This window comes from Meriones unguiculatus, chromosome 8 (assembly GCF_030254825.1).
Source record: "Meriones unguiculatus strain TT.TT164.6M chromosome 8, Bangor_MerUng_6.1, whole genome shotgun sequence".
In the NCBI taxonomy this organism is placed as follows: domain Eukaryota; kingdom Metazoa; phylum Chordata; class Mammalia; order Rodentia; family Muridae; genus Meriones; species Meriones unguiculatus.
In genome coordinates, this window is record NC_083356.1 from 22,040,241 (window position 1) to 22,065,136 (window position 24,896).

General features: G+C 53.9%; 1 protein-coding gene across 4 annotated transcripts in view; it reads left to right on the plus strand.

The window, feature by feature from the left end:
• Positions 1–798: 798 nt before the first annotated feature.
• Csnk1e (casein kinase 1 epsilon) overlaps positions 799–24,896 on the plus strand; it is a 37,656-nt gene continuing 13,558 nt past the window's right edge. Inside the window, exons 1-2 of one of the 4 annotated variants that reach the window (XM_060389042.1) lie at positions 799–817; positions 16,956–17,043. In XM_060389042.1, the coding sequence (XP_060245025.1) occupies positions 16,968–17,043 (76 nt within the window). In that variant the 5' untranslated portion in view covers positions 799–817; positions 16,956–16,967. Of the gene's footprint in view, positions 818–13,623; positions 13,804–16,955; positions 17,044–24,896 lie in introns of those variants that run through there. The other 3 variants (XM_060389043.1, XM_021661616.2, XM_021661615.2) reach the window with 3 other exon arrangements.

The window sequence follows — 24,896 nt, forward strand, 5'->3', positions numbered from 1 at the left end:
TTTCCTCGTATTACCCTAAGCTGTTTGTAAACATGCCCTGTGATGCTTGCGTAACATCCCACTGTGTGTGTATCCTTGCGGCTCGGCAGTCCCCCGGCTTTGACATTTAGATGAGTTCCAGTTTTTACCAGTATTAAACAAACAAACAAGCAAACAAAACCTCCACAATACATGGATCCCGGATGACTTTGTTGGGACAGATTTGCAAAAACTGACGTGCTGGTTCAAGGCACTTTTTTTTTTTTTTTTAAGCATTGGGGCACCTGTGCCACCCCTGTGTCGTGGCGTGAATGTTAGGGGCATTCTCAACCAGGTGACTTTTACCCCAAGCCACAGGGTTCCATAACGCTGTCTCCCGGATCCCTTAGCAGGGCGAGGCGGGATGAGGGAAAGTCGGGGTGCGGGGTAGGGAGAGGGCACAAAGGGAAGAAAACATTCTGGGACATCATCCCTACCCCCTGTCCCGTGTCCGTCCTTACCCCGGCCTGCTTCAACCTGGAGTCTGACGCCTCTATATGAACAGGGGAGCGGGTGGGGGTAGGGAGGCAGGGCAGATGGCCAGGAGCCCAGGCACGCAGGGCGTGAGTGTCGACAGAAGTGTCCAGCATCTCACCCAACAAGCATGAGAACCACGAACCCCCGGGGCTGGGAAGCCGGGGCGGGACCGGGAAGTCGGGGGCGGGGCTTGAGGCTGACGTCAGCCCCGCCCACTCCGGCTCCCTCCCCCTGGGCTCCCGGCTGGCAGTCAAGTCCTCACTCACCTGGAGTGGCAGGTGTGCGCGTCCTCGAGCCGCGGAGGCTGACCTCCCTGTATCAGGTAAGCCCCACAGGAGACGCTCAGAGGCCGAGCTCGGCAAAGCCTGGATCGGCTGGGTCCTGGCGGCTGGAGGTGCCGTGCTCCCAAACTCACCTGAAAACATAGGCCTTGGAGGGATTTGAAGCTTGGGGAAGTTGAGCCGGAAGATCTGGTCTCAGATACTTGAACTACAGATACATTAATACTGTCTTATATTATGCTGGACCTTAGCAAGAAGTGTGCACTGAGTAACTATTTGGTGAACTGAGAGAACTAGGGACCAAGTCCTCGGTGTTTCTGAAACACGGGTTGAAACTGCGGCCGTGGGACTTGGCGGTATGGACCTGCAGGCTTTTCCGCGCTCTGTGGGGATGTTGGCGTCGCTTTCTCGTACTGTATTTACAGTTTTTATGTCTTGCTTTTCTCTCAGCATCACATAAGCATCTTCTGGTGTTGCTATTAGTCATCCTGGTATGTGTGTGTAATCATTCATTTTAATGGCTGCGTAGTGTTCCAAGTGAGGGATGGGCGGTTGATCGGGCGAGGAAGGAAGTGAGGGGAGATGGGGGTGGTATAGAAAGTTGCCTTTGGGGGTGCAGAGGTCAGGAGCTCTACCCCTACAGTAGGAGCTTGGGGAAAACCCTCTTTCTCTGAAAAGTCAGGGAACTACTCTCCCAGGTGTGTGAGGATTTAAAGGAGCAGGATGGTACAGGTTTGTAATCCCAGCCCTGGGGAAACAGAGGCAGGGGGATCAGAAGTTCAAGGTGCTCCTCTGCTGTCGCTCGGGCTGTATGGGCCTTTGTCTTTAAAATATTAAAAAGCGGGAGCGGGGGTGGGGAGGCTGGAAGAGCTAAGTTGCTAGAGTGCTAGCTTAGCTTGCACAAAGCCCTGGTTTGATCCCTAACACCACTCCAACTGGGCGTGTTGGCACGCCCCTGCAGTCTTAGCTCTCTGGGTGTGGAGGCAGAGCCAGATCAAAAGTTCAAGTTCATCCCCAGCCACATTTTGAGTCTGAAAGCCAGCCTAAGATACATGAGACCTGTCTTAAAAAACAGACCCCCAGGGGGTAGGAGGTGGGGTGGAGAGATGGCTCAGTGGTTAAGAGCACTGGCTGCTCTCCCAGAGGAACCAGGTTCAATTCCCAGCACCCACAAGGCTCAGAGACATCCACGCAGGCCAAATACCAATGCGCATAAAACAAGGATAAATAAGCCATTAAAAATATTTTTAAAAGCCCAAAATAAAATTAAAATCCCACACGAGGGCGGCTGGTGTGATGGCCCAGGAGGTAAGTGGCTTGCTGCGAAGGCTGAGGAGATGAATGTGACTCCCGAAGCCTCATGGTAGGAGCTGAGAGCTGACTCCTGGAGGCTGTCCTCTCACCTCCACACAGTCTGCGGCGGCGCGCGCACGCGCACAGCATCTCGGAGCTTCCCTGGGATAAGAGGAGAGTGGGTCAAGGGTGAGTCATCGCTGCCCGGGGACCAGCTAAGGCTTGCTTAGAGCAAACAGGAGTCTCTGTTGAGTCTCCACTTCCTCCTCTGTGATGTGGGTCTGACAGCACCCACTTGCATTCACTACCAGTCTGCGCACTGGAAAGCCAGGCCTCCTGCTGTGAGGGGCGCACCCCACCTTGCCTCTCTCCTCCTGAGCTCCCTAGCCACCTTCTCAGCTAAAGCAGCAGTGGACTCTGGCGGAACTGTGGCTATTTCTATTATGGTGGGCAGCCATCTCCCTCTGTGGCCAGCCCTGCAGCCGACCTCCTTGGGACTCTGAGCTTGCCCGTGATCTGCCCCAATGTGCTCTTACCAGGTCCTCCAAGGCCTAGGCCTGGGGTAGCACTTAGGGTCTACAGTCCATCAGGTGTCTTTTTCCGGCCTGGCCTGATGCCTCAGGGTGATAGGGAATCAGGCCCCCTTACACCCAGGGATCCAAGAGGGCGGGTGTTCCGCTATTTGCGAGAGTTAAGGCCATTCACAGACAGTAGGTTTCATTTTGTAGCCACATTTTTTTTTAATTGTTCTTTTGAGATAGGGTTTCTCTGTGTAGCCCTTGTCTGTCCTGAAATTCACTCTGTAGACCTCGAACTCACAGAGATCCGCCTGCTTCGGCCTCTGGAGTGCTGGGATTAAAGATCTATGCCACCACCACCTGGCTGTAGCCACATTTAAAAAAAAATAGATTTATGTATTTATTTGTCTATTTATTTATTTATAGTGTTCTGTCTGCATGTATGCTTGTATGCCAGAAGAGGGCACCAGATCTCATTACAGATGGTTGTGAGCTACTATATAGTTGCTGGGAATTGAATTCAGGACCTCTGGAAGCACAGCCAGTGCTCTTAACCTCTGAGCCATCTCTCCAGCCCCCTGTAGCCACAGTTTTAAACATTTATTGTGTCAATGAGATCCAGGACTCAGAATCAAGTCCCTGCCTTTGGCCCGGGCCCCACTCACTTCTCTTCCACTGATCTGGTCAAGAACCAGACCTCCAGTCAGGCTCCGAGGTACGGGTCTGGAATGGCAGCAACACTCGGGAGGTGGAGGCAGGCGGAAGCTTTTGAGCTAGAGAGTTCCTCACTACCCTTAGCTGCACTGCCTGTCTCAAGAGACAAAGAATAACAAAATAAAAGAATAGACCACCTGACAAGCCTCGGGCCCAGCCATCTCTCAGTGTCTTTCTTTTACAGCAATACCAAGCTTGTTTATTATTTTTATATTTTTTATTTTATTTTTGAGATGCAGCCCAGGCTTGCCTTGAGCCTGCTATGTAGTTTAGGATGACCTTGGACTTCTGACCCTCTTGTGCTAGGAGTATAGACACGGGCTACCATGCCCCAGTATATGTGGGCTTGAGCCCAGAGCTTCCTGAATGCTCAGCCAGCACCGTACCAGGTGAGAGCCATCCCCAGTCCATAGTTTACTCTTGTGCTGGGAACTGAACCCAGGCACTTGTGTTTGCTAAGTAAGTGCCTTAGCACTAAGTACATCCAAGCCCTCAGAGCAACGCCATGAAATAGGTAGGCTGTCATCTCACAGACAGGGAAACGGAGGCACAGAGTAGTGGACCGGCCCAAAGTACAGCCAAGATGCAAATCCAGCCCATCTTGTACCAGCTCCTGTTTCTATGCTGGCTGCCTCTTTCTTCTGGGAGTGTACCAGCTTCTCTCTGTTTGAGTGCTTTGCCTGCATGTATATTTGTATACCGCATGCATGCCTGATACTGGCAGAGGATAGAAGATGGCATCAGATCTCCTGGAACTGGGGCTACAGTTGGTTGCCTGTAACCAGGTGCCGCGAACCAAACTCAGGCCCTCTACAAGAGCAGCAAGTGCTCTTGAGCCGTCTCTGTAGCCCCACAATTTTTGAAACATTTGTTTACGCGTTCGTTTGTTTAGTGTGTGTGTGTGTGTGTGTGTGTGTTTATGGGGTGCTTGCCACAGCATCCTTGTGGGGGACAGAAGACAGCTCGTAGAGTTAGTTTACCCCTTCCACGGTGAGTTCCAGAGATGGGACTCAAATAGTCAGGCTTCCTAACCACTGAGTCACCCCACCAGACCATTTCTGAGACCGGAAACCGAGGTTAGGAAAGGTTAGGAAAGCATGACCTCGGAGCAGCCAGTAAGGACCTGGTGTCCTCACATACATGTGGACACACACATGTGGCCCACTTGTCTAGGCCTGTAAAAATACCTTGAGCGTGCATTCTGTGCTTTTATATACAAGTTCATAGCACGTGAACTCTGCCATGCTGGCGGATGCATTGTAAATACTACGATAAAGTGATTATCATGCAAACGTGAGGTCTGAGTCTGCACCCCAGCACTCCTGGGGAAAAGGCAGGCTCAGGAGCTGCTGTCTCTACTCCTAGTACTAGGGAGACAGATCCTTAGGGTTTTTCTGGCCTGCAAGTCTGGACAAACCGGAGAATTCCAGGTTTGCTGACAGACCCCATGTCAAAAATGAAGGTGGCTCCCAGCCCCCCCCCCCCCCAAAGAAGGTGGTTCTCCACAGAGGCAGACATTTTCAAGGCTAGTCTGGTCTATGTAGGGAGTTCCAGGATAGCCCAGGCTACATAGCGATCCAGTCTCAAACAAACAAACAAACAAATAATAAATATTTAAAGAAGATCCTCAGTGTCAGCCCTTGGCCTCCACCTGAGTGCATGCTCTTGTGAGTGTGTGCCTGCACACACATGGAAACAGCTAGAAGACTAAACTGGAAGCTGAATAAGCACACAAATTGTAGTTCTTCCTTCTGTCTATGCTCACTGGCTCTTACTAGGTACAGGGACTCAACCAGCTAATTTAGTATTGTTTGTGGTTTTGATTGCCTTCTCTTTTCTTCTTTTTTTTTCCTTTCTTTCTCTCTCTTATTTGTTTGTTGTTTGTTTGTTTGAAACAGGGTTTCTTTCTGTAGCTGGAACTTGCTCTGAAGACCAGGCTGGCCTTGAACTCACAGAGATTCATCTGTCTCTGCCTCCTAAGTACTGGGATTAAAGGCCTGGTCACTATTGCCTGGCTTCTTTGTTTTCCGTTCTTTTTTCTTTCCTTCCTTCCTTCCTTCCTTCCTTCCTTCCTTCCTTCCTTCCTTTTTCCTTTCTTTCTTTCCTTCCATAGAGTCTCACTATGTGCCCCTGGCTGGCTTGGGACTCCATAGGCCAGGCTGACTTGGAACTCAAAGAGGTCTCCCTGCCTCTGCCTTCCGAGAGTTGGGTTTACCAGCATCCCTGGGGAGTGGATTTGTGATATGTAGAAGGACAAGGGGACTTTTCAGTGAGGACTTCTGCTACCAGGGCAGGTATGAAGGAAGCAGAGGCCAAGTGGGCTCCAGACTCCAAGGTGGGTCTGCTGAAGCTCACTGGTCTTTCACAGTTTTCCTGAACTCAGATTCTCATGAGCTCTGTGATACAAGAGCTCATGTATACAAGTAGGGTTACCTTCTGTCCACGGGACTGCTGTGGAATTAAATCAAATGCATGAAAAATGCCTAAGGGGCAGCCAGGGGCATCGTCTGTCCCGTACACACCAACTGTGGCACTCCCCTGCCTCTCGCCCCCAACCCTCATCTGCATGCAATGTTCAAAGACTATTCTGCACAGTCTAGGGTTGTTGGAGAGTATGACCATCTGCACTAGAGGAGAGGGTGAGAGCGGGTCCGGAGTGTTAGCCAACTGGCCTCCCAAGAGCAGAAACGGCTGAAGTAAAGTGCTTGCTGGGGTAACCTCCCCAGACTCCTGCCTCCACCTCTGCTCAAATCCTCCATGCTACACCAGCTCCTCCCACCACACAGTCAACAGGGATGCTCTGGGTACAGAGCAAGAGGGTAACTCAACTCCTGTCTAGAATGTTCTCTCAGTACTGCTTGCCCATCTTTCTTACGCATGACGGGCCCTGTGGTTGATGGTCGAGTGTCCGTGAGCAGACTGTGAGTCCGTGAGTAGAGCTGTCAGGCCCCTCAAAGGAGCTGGCATCAGGAAGTGTTTGTGTATAGACATGTGACATGGCCAGGACACAAGTCACACGAGTCACTGAGCTGAGGAAGAGGAGAAATTATCCTCCTCACCCCAAGCCCCAGATAATGAGTGGTTGTGAGTCCCTAGGAAGAGAATCCTCACTTCCCAGAGAATGGAGGAAGCATGTGTTTGGAGACTGTTGACAGCCTTACAAACCAGGGACGTTGCTGAATGGCAGTTAGAGGAGCCCAGAGGAGCAGGGACATGGGACTGAGCTGAGGGGAGGGTGAAGGGGCTTTGGGGTATGTGGGAGATTTTATAATTTCTTGTGGGTACTCCTGGCCTCTCTAGGAACTGATGCCCTGAAGAAGACCCACAGTTGCTGGGTAAGGTTTGCTCACCTCTGGCCCAGCACAGGAGGATGACAGAGAGCCACTGTGAGAAAGAACGAGCCACAGGGCAGTTCCTGAGGGAAGACTGAGATACAGACTGGCCTTGGAAGGAAATATCTTCCATCTTCTCTCTCTGGATCTTTCACTGTGGGGGGCATTCGTGGGCATGCATGAAGTGGGGGTTATATCTTTTGAATTTTATTATTTTCAAGTATGCATGTACACACACACACACACACACACACACACATACACACACACACACAGCCAAGTGCATATAAGCACTGGTGCCCTCAAAAGCGAGAGGCATCAGATCCCAGGGAGCTGGAGTTACAGACAGTTGTGAGCCACCCCAGATGGATGCTGGGAGCTGAACGCCAGTCCTCTGGAATTGCTGTATGCACTCTTAACTGCTGAGCCATCTCTCCAGCCCCAGGGTTTTTCTCCTGCAGCTTATGTTCAAGGACAGGGAAAATAGTCTTTCTGCCTGTCTCAGTAGTGAGAAGAAAATAAAACAGGCTTTATTTTCCAGAGGACAGAGAAGTCCACTTATGACCATGTAGTTGGGAGCTGGAGAGAAAGCTCAGCAATTAGGAGCACTTACTGTTGGTGCAAAGGAACCGGGTTTTCTCAGGATCCACATGGTGGTTCACAACCATTGGTAGGCACGTACATACATGCAAGCAAAACACTCAGACACATGAGATAAATAAATCTAAAAAAAGGCGGGCGTAGTGGCAAACTACGCCCTGTATTCCCAGCATGCAGGGAAGCAGAGGCAGGCGGATTGCTATGAGTCGGAGACCAGGCTGGTCTATGAAGCAAGTCCCAGATAGCCAAGGCTACACAGAGAAACTGTCTTGAAAAACACACACTCATACAAAACTACCAACCAAACAAACAAACAAAACACCCTATTGGTGGAGTCCTAGATTTCCAGGTGCTGAAGAGACAGAGAGGCTTGCAAACTTAAGGCCAGCCTGGGCAACTTAGTGAGACTCTCCCTCAAATCAAAAAGTAGTAAGAGGACTAAGGCCAAAGCTTTGCAAGGCCCTGGCTGCTGTGTGGTCAAGGGAAGCCTTTGAGAAGTGATTTGAGCCATAGTTACAGGCAGCATTGGTTGAAGAGTCTGGGGCAGGTCATTCTAGGTAAAGGCTTTGAGGAATGATGAAATGAAATGAAAGAGACCAGTATGTGAGGTGTGAAATGGGGCCTGAGGTACTTAGGAGCCAAATCAGCATGTCCTGGAGCAAGTGTGGATTTTTTTTTGACATTTTCTCCTCTGTGTAGCCCTGGCTATCCTGGAACTCTCTTTGTGGACCAGGCTGGCCTCAAACCCAAAGATTCACCTGCCTCTGCCACTGAGCGCTGGGATTAAGGGTGAGCGCCACCGCTATCCAGTCGTGAGTGTGGATTTTATCTCTGGGTGTATATCCGTAGCTGAGAGTAGGTTCTTAGCAACTATCCAGCTGCTGTAGTGTCCAGGTGAAAAGCAGAGGCTGCTGGGAGGATTCAGAGTAGAGTGGGGACATACAATACAGAGGCTAGCTCAGTTGTGAGTAGGAGGTGGCAAGATGTAAGCCTGTTTCCACCGAGCACAGTCTCATGTATCCCCTGGGAGTTCTCTAACACGGAACCTGGATCTGGAACACCGAGATGGTTCCCATCCAGCCCCACCCCAGGACACAGGGTGCAGGTCATCTCTATCAACCCCTAGAGAGAGAGAGAGCTGAACTCTGCCAGATTCCATTGACATCCCGAGACTCATTGACATCTCAGAGGCAGGAGGAGCCGCTGTCAGGGGCCTGACCTGGATGGCTTGTTATGGGGTTACCAGCATTCTGAGAGTTAAAACAAAGGCCCAGCCTGTGGCTGGAAGGACCAGAGAAAACCTCTCAGAACATCTGGGGACAGGGAGCTGGGCCCCACAGAGCAGTAGGGCAGCACCCACAGGCTGGCAGGCCCCTGGGGGAATGCCTCGGAACTTGGGTAAGCTACACCTCAGCAGGCTCCAAAAAGACACCCGGCAGCTCCCTGCTGGTGGCCCAGATGCTCAGAGCAAGGTGGGCAAGGTTAGTGGTTCAAGTACAAGTAGATCTGCAGCCTTCCAAACCCGTCCACCCCTGAAGGGGCTGGTTATGGTCCTTTGGAGGAAGGGTGAAGGAGGCAGGCAGTGACCAGGCATAGCTTATAACACTAAAATGAACCCTAGTGAAGAGGCTTTGATTTAAGTCAGCTCTCCTAAGAGCAGAAAAGGTACCCACGACTGCTTCCCACTCAGGCTGTCCTCCAAACAAAGTGGTTTTTGTGGATTTGTTTGTTTTTGAGACAGGGTTTCTTGTGTAGCCCTGGCTGTCCCAGAACTCCCTCTGTGGACCAGGTTGGCCTCGAAATCAGAAATCCACCTGCCTCTGATCTCCTGAGTGCTAGGATTAAAGGCATTAGTCACCGCCGATGTGTGGATTTTTTAATCTGTACCATCGTACACTTTACAAATGAGGCTTGGGGAGGTGATGGCGCAGGCCTTTAATCCTAGAACTTGGGAGACAGGGAGGCCGATTTCTGAGAGTTCAAGGCCAGCCTGGTCTACAGAGTGAGTTCTAGGATGGGTAGGGCTAAACAGAGAAACCCTGTTTCAAAACAAAAACAAAACAAAGACACGACAACAAACGAGGCTTGAAGGAACTTGCCCTAGCATTGTCCTGTTAGAAAGTGGAAGATTCAGCATTTGAAGACAGCTGCTTTTTGTTGTTGTTATTGCTTTGTTTTGTTTTATACTTATTTTAAAATTTTAATTTTGTGTGTGTGTGTGTGTGTGTGTGTGTGGTGGTGAGGTCTTGCATGCACATAGTGTGGGTTCCCGTGGAAGCCAGAAGAGGTGTTGGGCCCCCTGGCTGGAGTTACAGGTGGCTGCGTGCTGGTTGGCAGGGGCTTTCCGCAGTATGAGTTTTTACCTGCTGTCCCATCTCTCCAGTCTTTGGTTTTGCTGCTGTTGTTGTCTGAGACAGGGTCTCTGACGCGTAGCCCTGGCTGGTCTGGAGCTTGCTATGTAGATCAGGATGGCTTCAAACCCACTCCTGCCTCTCTGCTCTGAAGTGCTGGGAATGTGAACTTTACTATCCCCACGCCCAGAAGCCAGCCTCTTCCAGCTCCCCAACCAGGCTCTTAGCCTCCTTAGACCTCAGTCTGTAGGGACGGAAGTCGGTAGAGGCGAGTAAGGCAGCCCCTGGGAGCCCACAGCTCTCTGACTGGGAGGCCTGAGCTTTCAAATAGTTATTTATTATTATTTTTCGAGATAGGGTTTCTTTTCGGCTGTCCTGGAACTCACTCTGTAGACCACGATGGCCTCAAACTGAGAGATCTGCCTACCTCTGCCTCCCGAGTGCTGGGATTAAAGGTGTTCACCGCCACACGTGGCTAACATATTTACGTTTAACTTTTCAATTTTTATGTTTATGGGGGGCTGGAGACATGGCTCTGGCGGCCCTCAACTGCTGAGCCACCTCTCCAGCCACTTTAGTACTTTAAATTTGCATTTATTTATTTGTTGTGTGTGCCCGGGGGGGGGGCATTTGTGGAGAGCAAAGGACACCTTGCTGGAGTCAGTACTCTCCCCCCACCACAAAGTCCCGGGAAGCAGATGTCAGGCTTGGCTGCCAGTGCCCGTACATTCTCCACGGCTCTGGGAGTTGCTTCTTTACTGGACAGTTTGGAACAGGAGCCAGAAGGAGGGTGCCAAGGGCTCAGTCCTTCCCAAGCCTGGGTGAAGAAGCTCTAGCCGGCCACTGCCTCCCCCGGGGCTGGAGGGGATTGTTTCCTGAGTTGAGGCTGGCAATGTGGTCTGTTGCCAGGGCCTGACACCAGGGGCAGACGCTTCACGTTTGGACGAAGGAGGGAGGGAGGGCAGAGGCCTCTTCACAGTCCTTTCATTCATCAGCTATTCGTTAAATTTCCCCCAGGTGCCAGACACTATTACAGATATTCATAGCACAGAGGAACCCAAAATAGCATCCACTCCCCGCTTTTATGAACCTTAGTCCCGCTAAGCGGGAGACAGAGATGAGCAACAACAAAGGTAGCACCCAGAGTGTGTACAGCACTGAGCGTCGGTGGGCAAGGGAGTGCAGAGCGAGGGCAACCCCACGGGGTCTAGGGCCCGAGGTCCAGAATGGATTGCATACAGTTAATTTTAAATTTTGCGTGACGAGATGTGGAGAGGGGTATATTCGTGCCTCGGAGCCCGTGTAGAGGTCAGAGGACAGCCCTGTGAGATCAGTCCTCTCCTATCTTAGCCTGGGTTTGGAGGCTCAAGCTCAGGTCCTCAGGCCTGCTGCAGGGTAGGCACTCTAGTCAATCGGCCAGTCCTGCCGGGGCCCGGGAGAAGAATTTTATATCAGGAGACAGGAAGGCCTGAGCACGGAGCCCCAGGGAAGTGCATGGTGCGCTCTCAGGACAGGGTGCCAGGAAGTTGAATGGCCAGGGCCAGGGCAGGTGCTCATAACTAGACGGCCAAGAGAACTGCAGGAGAGCCAACGCCTGTAATCGTGGGGAGGCAGAGGCGGGAGGATCGAAGTGAGTTCGAGGCCAGCCTGGTCTACAAAGTCCAGGACAGCCCCAAGGCTTCAAAGCCTTTGATCCCAGCACTTGGGAGGCAGAGGCGGGAGGATCTCTATGAGTTCGAGGCCAGCCTGGTCTCCAGAGTGAGTTCCAGGACAGTCGGAGCTATACGGAGACACCCTGTCTCAGAAAAACAAACAAACAAACAAACAAACACAAACAAAGCGGCAGGCAGGGACATGATGCAGCAGTGCTCTGGGGTGCTCAGTGGTCATGAGGGGTGTGAAAATAAGAAACAGTACAGATGTCCAGTTTGGAAGGGAGAGGGGAAAGCTGCTGCTCATGACCACACGGAACTGTAAAAAGCTGCTGTGGCCCCTGGTGAGCTGGGTTCCTCTGCCTGCGTCTTGTGGGTGAGTGGAGGGAACGCATCTGGCTACACCTTTGGGCTTGAGAGTTGGAAGCTGAGAGGTTACGCAGAGCATGCGGAAGGCAAGCCCTTGGCTGCTAGAAGCAGGCAGGCTCCCTGCTTGGGAGAAGTCTCCCCTCCTTTCCTTCCCTCGCCTCTCCTGGGTTTTGCGTCACTGGCTGTTTCCCCTTCGAGCTCAGCTGTAAAGCTCGGGAGAGGACTCACAGCTTGGACTTATGGGGGTGTAGGAAGGAAGAGGATCAGGAAGCAGACAACTGTGTGGAAAGCATCCTTCTAAGGGGGGGCAGGTCTGGGAAGGGCCTAGAAGGGTCCAGCCACCCTGTACGTCTCAGTAGGTTCGTGGGTGTCAGATCTAGGGGCACAAAGGTCAGCACAAAGGGAGGGTGTGTACTCGGAAGAGGCTACAAGTCCTGGAATGGAGGGCAAGTGACAGGATGAGGAGGGAAAGCTGGGACAGAGGACCACAGACAGAAGTTTTGTTCCAGCAGGCATGTGATGGCCAGGAAGTGGGAGGAGCGTGGCTCTAGTGGCTTTAGCACTGGCTGACCTGTGCTCTTGAGTCAGTGCTAAGGAGCCTTCCAGTTCCCTTTCTGGAAACCGTGGAGCGAATGTCAGTTCTGCCTGCCTGCCACCCTCACTGGAGAGGGTTAAATGAGCTAGATGCCTCTCCTGGCGCTGAGGAAGAGCAGGCCCACATTTGGAAAGCTGGGCCTGGGTTGGAAGGTTTGGGGGTGGCGAAGATAGGACATTGGCGCTTGCTGGGTTCTGTTCAGTCTCGCCAGGGCCCCACTGCCTGGGCTCTGACCACGGAGCTCACTGCTACCCAGACCAGCTGCCCCTGGTGAAGGTTTGTGCCCAGTGTGGCCAAAGATTTTAAGACAATGTGGGCCTCAGTTGACAAAAACAAAGCTAAGAAGCAAGCCCGGCCAAGGTCAACCCACCATCTGGCTGATGGTCCCTGCCTGGGGAAAGGTGGTACGGAGAGCTAGTGCCCAGTTTTCCATCACAGATGCCTCCTGGCTTTCCTGCTCTTCTGGTCAGCATCCCCAGGACCACCAGAAGAACTTGGCCATCTTGCTGGGCTGTGTGGGCCTGGGCAGACCTCTTGCCCTCTCTGGGCCACAATCGCCTGTCCTGTGATGGGACCTGTCTGTAGGGCTCCCAGCCATTTGGAGAGCTTCTGATCAAGCTCCTCAGCCTTGGGGAGAAGCTGCAGTTATAATGAGGTGACTCTTTCAGGGCTTCCGGGGCGATCAGAGGCACCGTGTCCATAGTCACAGTTGTGTGTGTGAGAATGTAGGTGTGTCATAAATTGGAGCTTTGCATGACCCAGTGTAAATATCATCGTTTTAATAGCCTTGTGCTGGGACCTTTCACGGCTGGGCTGGAAGCCGTCATTAACTCTCCTGTGACCTGGGGAGGGGGTGGTCCTGCTTCCTCATTCGTTTGCAGTTAAGGAAACCCAGGCCTTGTCTGGGACATGACTTGGCTGAATGAGCACCTCTGGGCCCCTGACTCAGTGGGGGTTCTTGGTGGGGGCAAGGGGTTCAATGGGTGAGACTTCATTGGGCTCTGAGGTCCTGACACAGTGAAGCTGAGCTGCCCAGAGGAAAGAGTAAAGAAAAGGGTCTGCCCTGAGTTTTCTTCGGCTACCTCCTTGACCCTTGTCCATGCCCCTCCATCCCGAGCCCCCAAGCGCCTGGCCAGTGTTCTGTGCAGGCTCCAGGCCACGGAGCCCTAAATCTCTTTTAGCAGTGCCCTAGAGTGTTGGCCGCTCTTCCCGGGCCTCCGCAGCTTTGGCCGGAGACGGGGCAAGAAGGCGGGAGTGGAGGAAATCCGAGTTCTGTGTGGCCCCTCGCCCAGAGCGGCAGCGTCAGCGGGCGCTCCCGGGGTCTGCGGGCCCTTTAAATCCTCCGGGGTGGCGGCGGCGGGCGGGGGATGACATCAGCGGGCGGGCCCGGGGCTCAATGGGAGCCGCGGGGACGCGCGCGCGAGCCGGGAGCGCGCGAGCCGGCGGCGGGGGCGGGCAGCGGGAGGCGGCGGCGGCGGCGGCGGTGGAGCGCGGAGCCTGAGCCCGGCCGGGCCGAGCGCAGCGCAGCGGGCCGGGGAGAGGCTGGCGCGCCCGCGGCCCCGCGAATCCTCTGGCATCCGCCCCGGCGGGCCGCCCCGGCGCGGTGAGCATCGGGGGCCGGGGAAGCGGGGTTCCCTCCGCCTCTTTGTGTTTTCTTTTTGCGCGAGCGCGGGGCGGACACGCGCGTCCGTGCAGGGCTGGGGGCGCCGCCCGTGAGGACAAAGGCGCGGCCGGGGACGAGGAGGGGGACGGGCGCCTCGCAGGCCGCCGGCTGCACCGAGGCGGCCCCGGGCTGGGGCGGGGGACCTGCGGCTGGGGCCTGGCTGGGGTCCCAGGGGCGCGCGGGTTCGGGCCAGCCGCGGCCCCTCCTCTGTGCCCTGGGCTCCGGGTCAGCGAGGCCGTTCGCGTGCAGGGTGGGGGCGCCCCGGGGTCCTAAGTGATGGGGTGCGTGGTCACCCGGGCCACCGGCTTTGTTTTCCTTTGTGGCGAGAAGAAGGGAGGGGGTTATTTATCGCCTGGATTCTCACTGCGGTGTGTGAGACAGCCTTGTGCTGCAAGCCTCGGAAAGCTGGGTGCCTGGGCGCCTGGGCGCCTGAGGCAGGGCTCCGACTTAGGCCAGCCCCCTCCCCCTACACTTTGTCCAGAGTTTTCCCACATATCTTCTTGGCATAACCTCCCCCTGGGAAGGGGGTCTGGAGAGAGAGAGAGAGGGGTACAGCTCCGATGAATACTTGTGTTCGGGACGCCTTTCCTAGGTTTGGGGTATCCCTCCAGTTTTTCTTTCACTGGTTCATTGACGGGGTCTTGGCGCAGGGGAAGGTGGGTGGTGTGTGTGTGTGTGTGTGTGTGTGTGTCGGAAGGAGGTGGGGGTGGGGGGCAGGACTGCCCATGTGGCTGGCTGGTTGTAGTTTGTAATTTTTCTAACCGGCTGAGAAGTCTTGACTCCCTCATGGCCACCTTTTTTTTTTTTTTTTTTTTTTAACTTTCTCCCCCCACCCCCACCGCCTGTCCCTCCCTTAGGGGGACAGGGAGTGAAGACTCGGAAAGCTACTCTTAATTCCTTGAAGAAGCCCCCCCATCGGTCACTTTGGGTAGGGGTCTCTTAAGTGGAGGAGAGCTGGGACAGGCTAGGCTTCCATCAGGGCTCTGGGTCCCCAGGATGGGGAGATCCTAGCGTCGGCGGGGCCCTGTGGTGATGGGGCGATGGTCTGTAGCCCTCTCCTCTTCCGTGCAGACAGCCGTGAGTGGAGAGGGGCTTGGGGGGTCATGTGCAGAGCCTTTATGTAAGACTCCCAGACAGAGGGCACTGGTATTTATATAACCTGGCGCGGGTATTTATGTAATGTAGGATGCCGTATATTTATTTTCCCTTCCTGACCTGTGGCTTTCCCGTCTATGGCCTCCGAGTTGGTGTTGGTGGAAACCCGGCTTGGGGGAGGGGGTTGTTTGTGAGTACACACACCCAGCCTCCCCCTTCCTGTAGGGATCATGAGTGTGAGCGAGGCTCTGCCCCCATCTTCCCTTGGCGGGTGCACTTAGCAAGTTGGACCATGTGTGGGCCTGTGGTGACCGGCTGGTGGGTTTTCTGCAGATAGGCAATGCTGCTGTTGGCAACTAGGGCAACTCAGCTGGGCCAGGCCAGCCATGTGGGCAAAGGCCCATGATGGAGAGCCCAGAGTTTGGCTGGCACCCAGTGGCAGTCTCTTCCTTGTGGCTGGCGGAAGGACTGTGGTGGCTCTCTGGGAGCTAGTACTAGGCTGGGGTGTCTCTCCTGGCTCGGATCTCGTGGCTCTTTGGCTGATAGAGGAGCCCTAGTGAACGTCTCCCGGCTTCCTTCCAAGGCCTGGCTTAGCACAGGGAAGGGGCTGTTCCCCCCCCCCCATCCCCTAAACCAGTACAGTTACCGTCTCACCTTCCAGTTTTACGTCTCAAGCCTGGAATGAAACATGTTCTGATGTTCTGGGCAGGAGGCCACCAGGCAGGCCAGCCTGACCCCTATTTGGTCCTAGGTTGAGATTGTGCTGTTGACTTGCTGCCGGGTGGTATTGGGGGTGGCAGCAAGGCCACTGCAGGCCCTGATTCCCCTCTGCGAGCAAAAGGAGTCCTCTCTTGTTTGCTCATGCTAGCTCTTATGTAAACAGAGGTCTCAGAGACCCCTCTTCCTTCTTTCATAGTTTACTATTTCCTGCCTCCCCATCCCCCAGCAGCCCAGTCTTCTTTTTTGGCTATCCTGAAACTCGGGTACCCAGACCTCTACCAGGCCAGTACAGAGGAACCACTGCCGTGATGGCCCAAGCCTTGTTATCTATGGGCTTGAGGCATCCAACGTGTCTCAGGCAGGAGGAGTCTATTCAGATCAGCCCCACAGGGACTGACGGCTTAAAATCTTGCTATGCCCAGACCCCCCCTCTCTTTCTCTCTCTCTCTCTGTCTCTCTCTCGGGGAAACCCTCCCTCCTACTCTTCAAGGAAGCATGCTTGAGAATCCACCCAAAGCGATGTATGTAGAAAGGACTAGGAATGGTTCTCTGCGTCCTGAGTAGAGCCTGGAAGGCATTGTGAGGTACCTTCCTTTCCCTTTCTGAGTGGGGATCAGGCCCTCTCATGCGGGGCCTGCTGGAACTGGCCAGCCTAGCCCGGTGCAGGCCTAGCAGCCTGGAGACAGGGATAGAGATGGGTACCCTGTGTCCTCAGGAGTCTCCTAGTGCTGAGGGGCTCTGTGGGGCTCTTCCCTTCCCTTTCCCTTTCACTCCCTAGAGGTTGGAACTTGTTGGTGGAGGCTATCTGGGGCCCGGGACCTGCCTGGGTTATTTTGATTGTCTTCAGAGTGCATGCAGATAAAGCAACTTGGAGACACTGGTGGAGATTCACTGCTAAGCATAAGAAGCAAGACTTGGGTCTCCTGGCTCTTCCCTGTTACCCCCTTCGTCCTTGACGTTCCTTTAGGGCCTTAGCCCATTGTAACCAGCCTCCCCCTGAGGGGGCTTGTGTTGGAGGGTCTGCTTGGCGTGCCCTTGCTGCGTCTTGGCTCAGACTCCACCTTTTCTGGACTAAGTGAAACCTGTTCTAAAACCGCCTTGGCTGTGCCCAGGTGTGTGGGCCTGAGAGCTACCTGACACCTGGCTGCCCTTAAGCCAAATGAAGCCAGATTGCTTCCTAGACAGTGGGAGGAAAATGCCAGCCTCCGGTGGAGGAAGGGTCCGGGCCCTCTGGTGATGGAGGTCCCATCCCTGACCTGTTTCTGCTTCCCCCACAGCAAGGTTGAAGCATGGAGCTGCGTGTGGGAAATAAATACCGCTTGGGCCGAAAGATCGGCAGTGGGTCCTTTGGAGACATCTACTTGGGTAAGTGGGCCTCCAGCTGTGGCCCTTGGGACAGCTTTGGGGATGGGGAGGAGGGAGCCTGGGACTTTGCTCTGGCCATGTGGCACAGCTTGCAGGCCTCCTGGGTCATCCGAGAGCCAGGAGGAGGCTCAGGTGGTCTGGGGATGCCTCTCACAGCTGGCAGGCAGGGCTCAGTAGGCTGCGACAGCAGAAAGCAGATATATTTAGCAAATTTCCAGCTGCAGCTGACCTGGGTCTCCATCGGGATGTGGGAAAGCCCTGGTGGGGTTGGCGTCCCCACTCCCTGGGTCCTGACAGAAGGATCCTGATAGATAGAAAAAGCTTCAGCCGTCCTGGCCCCCTGGGGAGGCTCCCAGGAAGTCCAGGCCTCTCCCTTAGCTGTGGCTTTCTGGAATGCAGCCTGGGCCTGCTTTGGAATGACACAGGGAGGGTCTCGGCCCTCTGGGAGCTCTCTGTCCCTGGGTGTGTTTCCTTTTGGACCTCTGAGTTTGCCCTGATGTCATTTTGAGCAGATTTGTGACATCTCAGCCTCCAGCGGAGGAGAAATAAGCCCCCACCCCTCTTCAGCGTTGCTTTCCTAGCCCTGCGGTGCGCCTCTTTGAGTGTTGTTGGCCTGGAGCGGGGAGTTTGCTCGGTAACTGCCCAGATGGAGTTGGGAGTCTGGAAGTTGTTGGAGTGCGATGGCAGGCAAGCCTCCTAGGTCATCCTTGGTACCGCCCCCGCCCTCTCAGGAGTAGGACACAGCTGCTTCTTGTTTCCCTCTGTAGAGAATGAAAATGAATTGCTCTGTCTTGGGCAGAGAAAATGGACAAGGCAGGACACTGTAATCATGAAGCAGTTTGTTCAAGGGTTTCTTTTCCCTAGTGCTCAGAGTTCCTGTCCCCTTCCAGGATGAGTTCTGCAAGCCTCAGAGGCCATGGCTTCCTAGCTGCTACCTACAGCCCCTTTCTGAACACTGTCACCCTTAAGGCAGCCCTGGAAAGTCTGGCGGGCGGCCCAAGGCGCAGCATGGCTAAAGTGGCCACCAGCAATTGCTCCAGAAAACTAGCTAGGATGGTCTTGATGCCACAGCTCCACTGAGGGTTAGGGTGGGAGGCAGAACGGGAGACAGACAGACCTGGATTCTAGGCCTTACCTTGTGCAGCTGCCCGAGGACCGCAGTGTCCCCCGTCTGTGTCCCCAGGTGACCAGGCACTGTTGCAGGACACAAATGAAGCAGCCGTGAAGTAGTTCTGTGCCCAGTCAGCAGCTTGGTGTTCATGGAGTATGGCGGTGGTGTATGCTTGTAGACCCAGCTACTCTGTGGGCTGAGACACAAAGATTGCTTGAGCCCAGGAGTTAATGGCCAAGCCGTTGAGATCGAGGTGTTTTGGGGTCCTGTCGTTCCTTTCAGGGGGAGCTGGCGTAAGCTTGTGTCTGCCCCCTTGACCCCATCCCAGTGCTCAGGCCTGCCCACGGTGGATATCCAGTGAAGGCCTGAGAAGTGAAGAGTGAGGGGGTGGGGCGTAGCCCGTAAAAGGCTCAATGAGAGAGAGTAGGGATTTGAGAATTGGGTGGTTCGGTTGCCGGTTCTCAGTGCTCTCCATTTGCTGTGCGACCTGGGATGCCCCTTTCTCTGAGCCTGGCACAAGTGTGAGGAACCGGTGCATGTATGCATGTGTGTGCGTGACACAGTATTGCGTCTGCTATCAGGCAACACCGAGCGCTGGCCCCTCTTCTGCAGAAGGTGTGTAAAAGCTTGTGGATAGATAGACACAGCCCAAGGTCACTAGGAAAGGCCAGGGTCCCTTGTTCCTGTGGCCTACCTCCCTGGTGGGGAGGGGCAGGACTTCCTGTTTATCTGTGTCGTCTCCTCGATTATCTGCCAGGTCCAGACTTACTCCTGTTCGTGTCAGCTCTGGAATAAACCGACCCTGGGTCTTTCCTTTTGCTAGCCGGAAGCCCTGGTTCCCTCCCCATCTGAGGTAGAGCTGTGAGAAGCAGGTCCGTGCTGCATGAACCCCTTGCCTGTGCAGGCCTGGCACCCACCTTCGGCTATGTTATGGGCTGTTTCTTTCTGGGGATCTCAGTCCTCTGGGGACCTGAGAGGAGGAGAGCTCTCCCTCTGTCTAGCTCTGGCACTGGGTGCACCTGTGTTGGGGGTGTGCATGGTGGGTACCGGGTGCCGGCACCATCCTAGGCTCAGTGGTGAACAGTGGTGACAGGAAGGTCCTCTTTGACTGGCCTTGCAGGCACGCTTTGTTCAGAGTGCTGGCCGCACTCTCTCCTCATGGTGTCGGGCCAGGGCCTCACTCCAGACGGCCTCTACAGGTGGGGCCAGCCTAGGCTTCCCCGTGGAGCTTTCCAGGATTGACCTCGAGGAAGTCTTGGGATGAGAGCATTGTGGAGTGGTTGTGAGGCCCTCAGCCCTCCTTCGTGTCCCTCCATATCCCCCTGTCTTTATGGTATAAGGTTGACTGCGCCTCCCGGGGGAACCCTGTAGAGCTGTTGAAATGCAGGGAGGCTCTGGGCTTCAACCCTACCTACAAGGGGTAGGGAGCAGGCAGTTCGTTTGAGACAGGGTCTCACTGTGTGGCCCTAGCCGGCCTGGAACTTGATAGACCAGGCTGGGCTTGAATTCGGAGATCTGACTGCCTCTGCCTCCCTGTTCTGGGATTGAGGCTTTGTGTATATCACCACACACGGCTTTCAGCCTTTTGATATGGGAGTCAGAGTTGCTGTTGCTGTTGGGGTGGGTGGGCTGGGCACCCCCCTGTCCCAGTCTGTGTCTGCATGGGCAGCCATAGTGAGCTAAAGGAGCTGCTTACCCCCTCTCTACCTCTAGCTTCTTTCCAGGTTTCTAGTCCATCTGGAGGTGGCCAGGTTCGCACCTTCTCTCTGTACAAGACTGTTTGGGGGACCCATCAGTTCCTCCATTTTGGTGCTGGGGGGCACTGTGGGCCAGGAAGCAGATCACTTCTTGTGGCTTCCGAGTCTTTGCACGTGTCGCCTCTCAGCGAGGCACCCATCCCTGCCATCTGCTTCTGTGGTTGCCCTGCCCTCTGTCACCCCCACAGAAGGTGAGCGGAGCTTTGGGACAGGTCTGCAGCTTACGGTGAACCGGGAGCTTGGGAACTGGCACCGAGGAAGAAGCAGAGGCGTTGGGAGACATTTGAAATCCTGGCTCTGCTCCAGCCAGTTCTGTCTGGCCTAGGCCAGTCACTTAGCCCCACTGAACCTTCTCTCTGTGGTTGGCAGGATTAAGGGAAGTCAGAGAAAAGACTGGCTGCCTCCCTGATGGGAGCCAGGCTGCCAAAGGCCTGGAAGTGGGAGAGGGAGCAGTCTGGGGGAGTGGGGGGGGTCAGAGGACTTTGCCTGAGAGTTTAGGTGCCAGATCCCTGGCCTGGGAAGTTGTGTGGCATATGGTCATTCACCTTTGATGTGTTGGGTTTTCCATGTGTCAGGCAGAGACAACAGTGGCAGTGGCAGGGCGGTGTCAGAGTTCAAAGGGATGGAGGACCCCTGTGTAACTGCTGAGTCACAAGCTCATCTGGGCTTGGCCAGCCTGCTGTGGCCTCCCAGATTGTCCTTCGCTCCTCAAGTCCCCTCCATCCCTTTCTTACACAGTGGTGATTCTTAGTGTGTGTGTGGGGGGGGTGACTCTTGTCTCTTGGAGGGCATTTGGCAAATTCTGAAGACATTTCTGATTATTACAACTCAGGGGTGTGGGTGGGGTGACCGTGGCATCTAGTCTATAGAAGCCAAGGACATTGCTAAACACCAATAGAAAGAGTTGCCTACCCCCAAATATCAGGACAGTGAGATTGGGAACCCTGCCACCGCACGCTTGTGCTGGTTGGGACCCTCAGCTGGGTGATCTTATCCCCTCAGGTCTCAGCCCTCACCCTTGCCTACCTCTGTCACTGTCCTCCGGTCCCACTGCACCCTTCCTGCCAGGCCTTCGCACATTCCATGTCCCCAGTGTGTCTGGCAAAGCCCTGTCTCTGTCCCAGGAGTTAACAAGCAGCCTCTTCTTTAGGGAAATGCTCCTCTCCTTTACCCGGAACTCTGTGTTCTCCCTCTTCCCTTGCTCCCATCTCTGGCTGGGGTGAGTCCTCTCACCGGCCCTCACTGTGGAGTGCTTGCTATGTCCTGGGGCTCTGCCGAGCTCCTCTGTGTCACAGGCAGCCCAGCAAGCTAAGGTCAGCTAACAGTTCGCAGGAGAGGCACCTGGGCTCAGAAGTAGATCAGAGCCATCTCTCCAGCCTCTGTCTCAAAAGATTCAGTGGAGAGTGATTGAGGAAAACTGTCAACACCAACTCTGGATTCTGCATAGACATATACATAAGTGCATGCACACACACACACACACACACATACACACACACACTGTCAATGATGATGATGATGATGAGGTCCTGTGGTGGTGATGGTGATGATGATGATGATGATGATGATGATGATATCATCCCATGGCCAGGCGGTGACAGAATCAGGACCTAGGATCCAGCCACTTGGCTCTATCGCAGACAGGCATGTGGTATGTAGCCAGACTGGCTTCAAAGTCACCATCCTCCAGCCTCATCCTCCCAAGTGCTGGGAATGTAAGTGTACACCGTCCCACTCACTCACACCCACTGTATTCTTCTGCTTTTGGTGCCCGTGGCAAGGCAGGGTACACCGTGGGGCTGCAGGTCCCTTTTTGTGCCATGTCCTCATGACCCCCCAAAACTGTGGGCTCTGTGGAAAGGTGACTGTTGATGTGTCAGGAGTACTTCACGGGGAGCTGGGAAGAAAAGGAAGTGCCTGCTCCTGGCGGCTCTGTGATCCCAGCACTGGGGTGCAGAGGCAGAGAGAGAGGAGTCCTGGGCCTTGCTGGCCAGCCAGTCTTGCTTGGACAAGCTCGGAGTTCAACGAGAGACCCTGTCTCCAATGATTGGTTTATTTTTATTTTGTGTGTATGGGTGTTTTGCCTGCACATGTCTGTGCGCTGTATGTGCGCAGTGCCTGCGGAGGCCAGAGAAGGCGCTAGATTGCCTGGAACTGGAGTTAGGGGTGCCTGTGAGCTCCTCTGTGGGTGCTGGGAACTGAACCAGAGTCCCCTGAAAAAGCAGCAAATGCTCTTAACAACTGAGTCACCTCTCCAGCCCCTGTCTTAATAAGGTGGAGAGTGACTGAGGAAAACTTCCAACACCAACCTCTGGCATGTACCAACACGCACATACACACATACACACAAATAATAATAGTAATGTAATAATAATAACTTTAATTTTTTTAAAAGTAGTTTGCAAACAAGTCTTCAGTTGCTCCCTGGATTTAGTCATCTAATCTGTTTTTCTTTTATGTAGCTCAGAAATCAAAGCACAGATGCAAAAAAGTTAGACTAATGTGTTAAATGAAAGGACACAGACCACCACATAATGGGTGCTTTTATTTCATTGAAGTGTCCAGACTAGACAAGTCTGTAAGCAGAAAGGAGTTGTGGTTACTAGGAGCTAGAGGAAGGACGTGGGGCCACGCTTACTAAGGGCCATGGGCATTTGAGGCTGCGTTGGACACTTTCTCAGACTGACATGAGACGGGTCATACAGCCTCGTGGCCATCTCGACAATAAACAGTTTCACAGTGCCCGTGGCCGTATCTCATAGCTTGCATGTTACATTTCAACGAGAGCGCTCCAGTAAAAGAACGACGCATGATGAGGTGCCCATGACATGCCTCCCCAGCCGGCCATTCTTGCTTCTTCGTGTGACAGCGGCCCGGCACAGACGCTCTCTGAGGGAGGACAGGATCCGTGGTCTGTGCTCTGCGTTTTCGCTTCCTGTGTCTTGCAGACCTTCCACTGCTACCCAGGGCCAGCTTCCTCCTCCTCTCCCCACTGTGCTCTGTTACGGATCAGCTCTTCTTTATTTAGCCGGTCCTGAAAGACAGACATGTGGGTGGCTTTCCAGCTCTCACTTACTGCAAATACTGGACAGTGAACAGCCGTGACGGGCTCTTATACCATACAAGGGCGCTGGTTGACTAGGCTGGAGAGATGGCTCTGTAGTTGTGTACGCGCTTCATGGGCCCTGGGGTAGTCGAGGCAGAGGTAGGTGAATCTCTGAGTACCGGGTCGTGCAGGCCACATGGTGAGGCCCAGCCTTCAAAAAGAAAAAGCGCTGAGTGGTGGTGGTGCGTGCCTTTAATCCCAGCAGTTGAATGGCTGAGTTTGAAGCCTACAGAGCGAGTTCCAGAACAGCCAGGGCTACGCAGTGAAACCCTATCTGGAAAGAGAAAAACAGTAACAACAAAAGTAGATAAAAAGGAAAAAGTACGAGTTCATTCTGCTCTTACACAGGACCTGAGTTTGGCTCTCAGCACCTATAGTAGATGGCCTGTGACTCCAACTTCAGGGAAATCTAGTGCAGTGCTGTGGCCTCTGTGGATACCTGTATTCAGATCCATATGTCGCTTTTCCCCAAACACATATACGTATAATAAAAAAGGTTTTTTTGTTTGTTTTATTTTTGAGACAAGGTCTTTTTTCCCCTCATTTTTTCTATCTGTGTATGTATGTTTGTATTTAATCTCTACAGTCTGATCCCAGCCACCCTCCCTCCTCTCCTCCCAGTCCCATCCTCACACTTCCGTCCCCTCATTCCCACCTTTCCTTTTTCTCAGAGAAGGGGAGGCCCCCAGGGGGTACCAACCCACTCTGGCACCTCAAGTAGCAGCAGGACTGAATGCAACTTTTTCTTCCCACCGCCCCCCATCCCCCGGTTGAGATCTGACAAGGCAGCCCAGCTAGGGGAAAGGGATCCAGAGGCAGGCAACAGCCCCTGCTCCCACTGTTAGGGGACCCACATGTTGACCACACTGCACATCTGCTACATATGTGTGTGTGGGGGGGGTCTAGGTGAGACAAGGTCTTTTTATGTAGCCCTGGATGGCCTGACACTTGCTATGTAGATCAGGCTGGCGTCAGATTCACAAGAGATCCACCTAGCTCTGCCTCCAGAGTGCTGGGATTGAAGGTGTGTACCACCACACCTGGCCAAAATTAAAAGTTTTTTGTTTTTTAAATTAAGAGAGGTTGGCTAACCTCCTAATGTAGATCTGCCGGTCACAGCTGGGCTGTGGAAAGCCACCCTCCAGCTGTGGAGGGAGGAGAGCCCAGTGGTCTCAGCCGGGCCTGCGCAAAGCCTCAGCACGGTGGGGCTGTTGGCTGGGCTAGGTGAAGCCATCTTCACAGGTCGTTTTCTTTGTGTGCAGAGGCTGCAGGCGCGCCTCTGTGGGCACTTGTCAGCTCACATCCTCCATCCTGTTTCCCGTTGGGTCTTTCCTGTCCATTAGCTGTTAGCCTGTGATAAGGACCGTGTGTTTTTCTTTCGGCCTTATGTCTGGTGCTTTGGCCAGTGTGAAGGGGTTCTGAATGTTTTTGAAGGAGAGGGAACCTTTGACGTCTCCCCTTCCCACTTTATCTTTACTTGTGTATGTGTATGCTTGAGTGTGTGGAGGTCAGAGAACAGTTTTTTGAAGTGGTTCTTTCCTTCTGTGTAGGTTCTGGGCATTGAACTCAGGTCATCAGGCTTGGCAGCAATCACCTTTACCTCCTGAGCCCTCTTGCCATCTCCTCTAGGAACCCCCTCCCCCAACACACCCCCCTTCTCTCTTCGAGAAAATTTTAATAATAGGAGTGTTTGGTTTTTGTGTTTGTTGGTTTGTTTTTACATTGTAATTTCTTTTGTGTGTACATGTGTGGGCACATGTGTGCCAAGTGGTGTATGTGTGGAGGTCAGTGATCTGCGTCTGAGGCAGGAGGATCAGCAAGTGTGCAGTCATGTGGCCCTTACTACTGCAGTGTTGAGCTAAGCCTCAAACTTGCATCC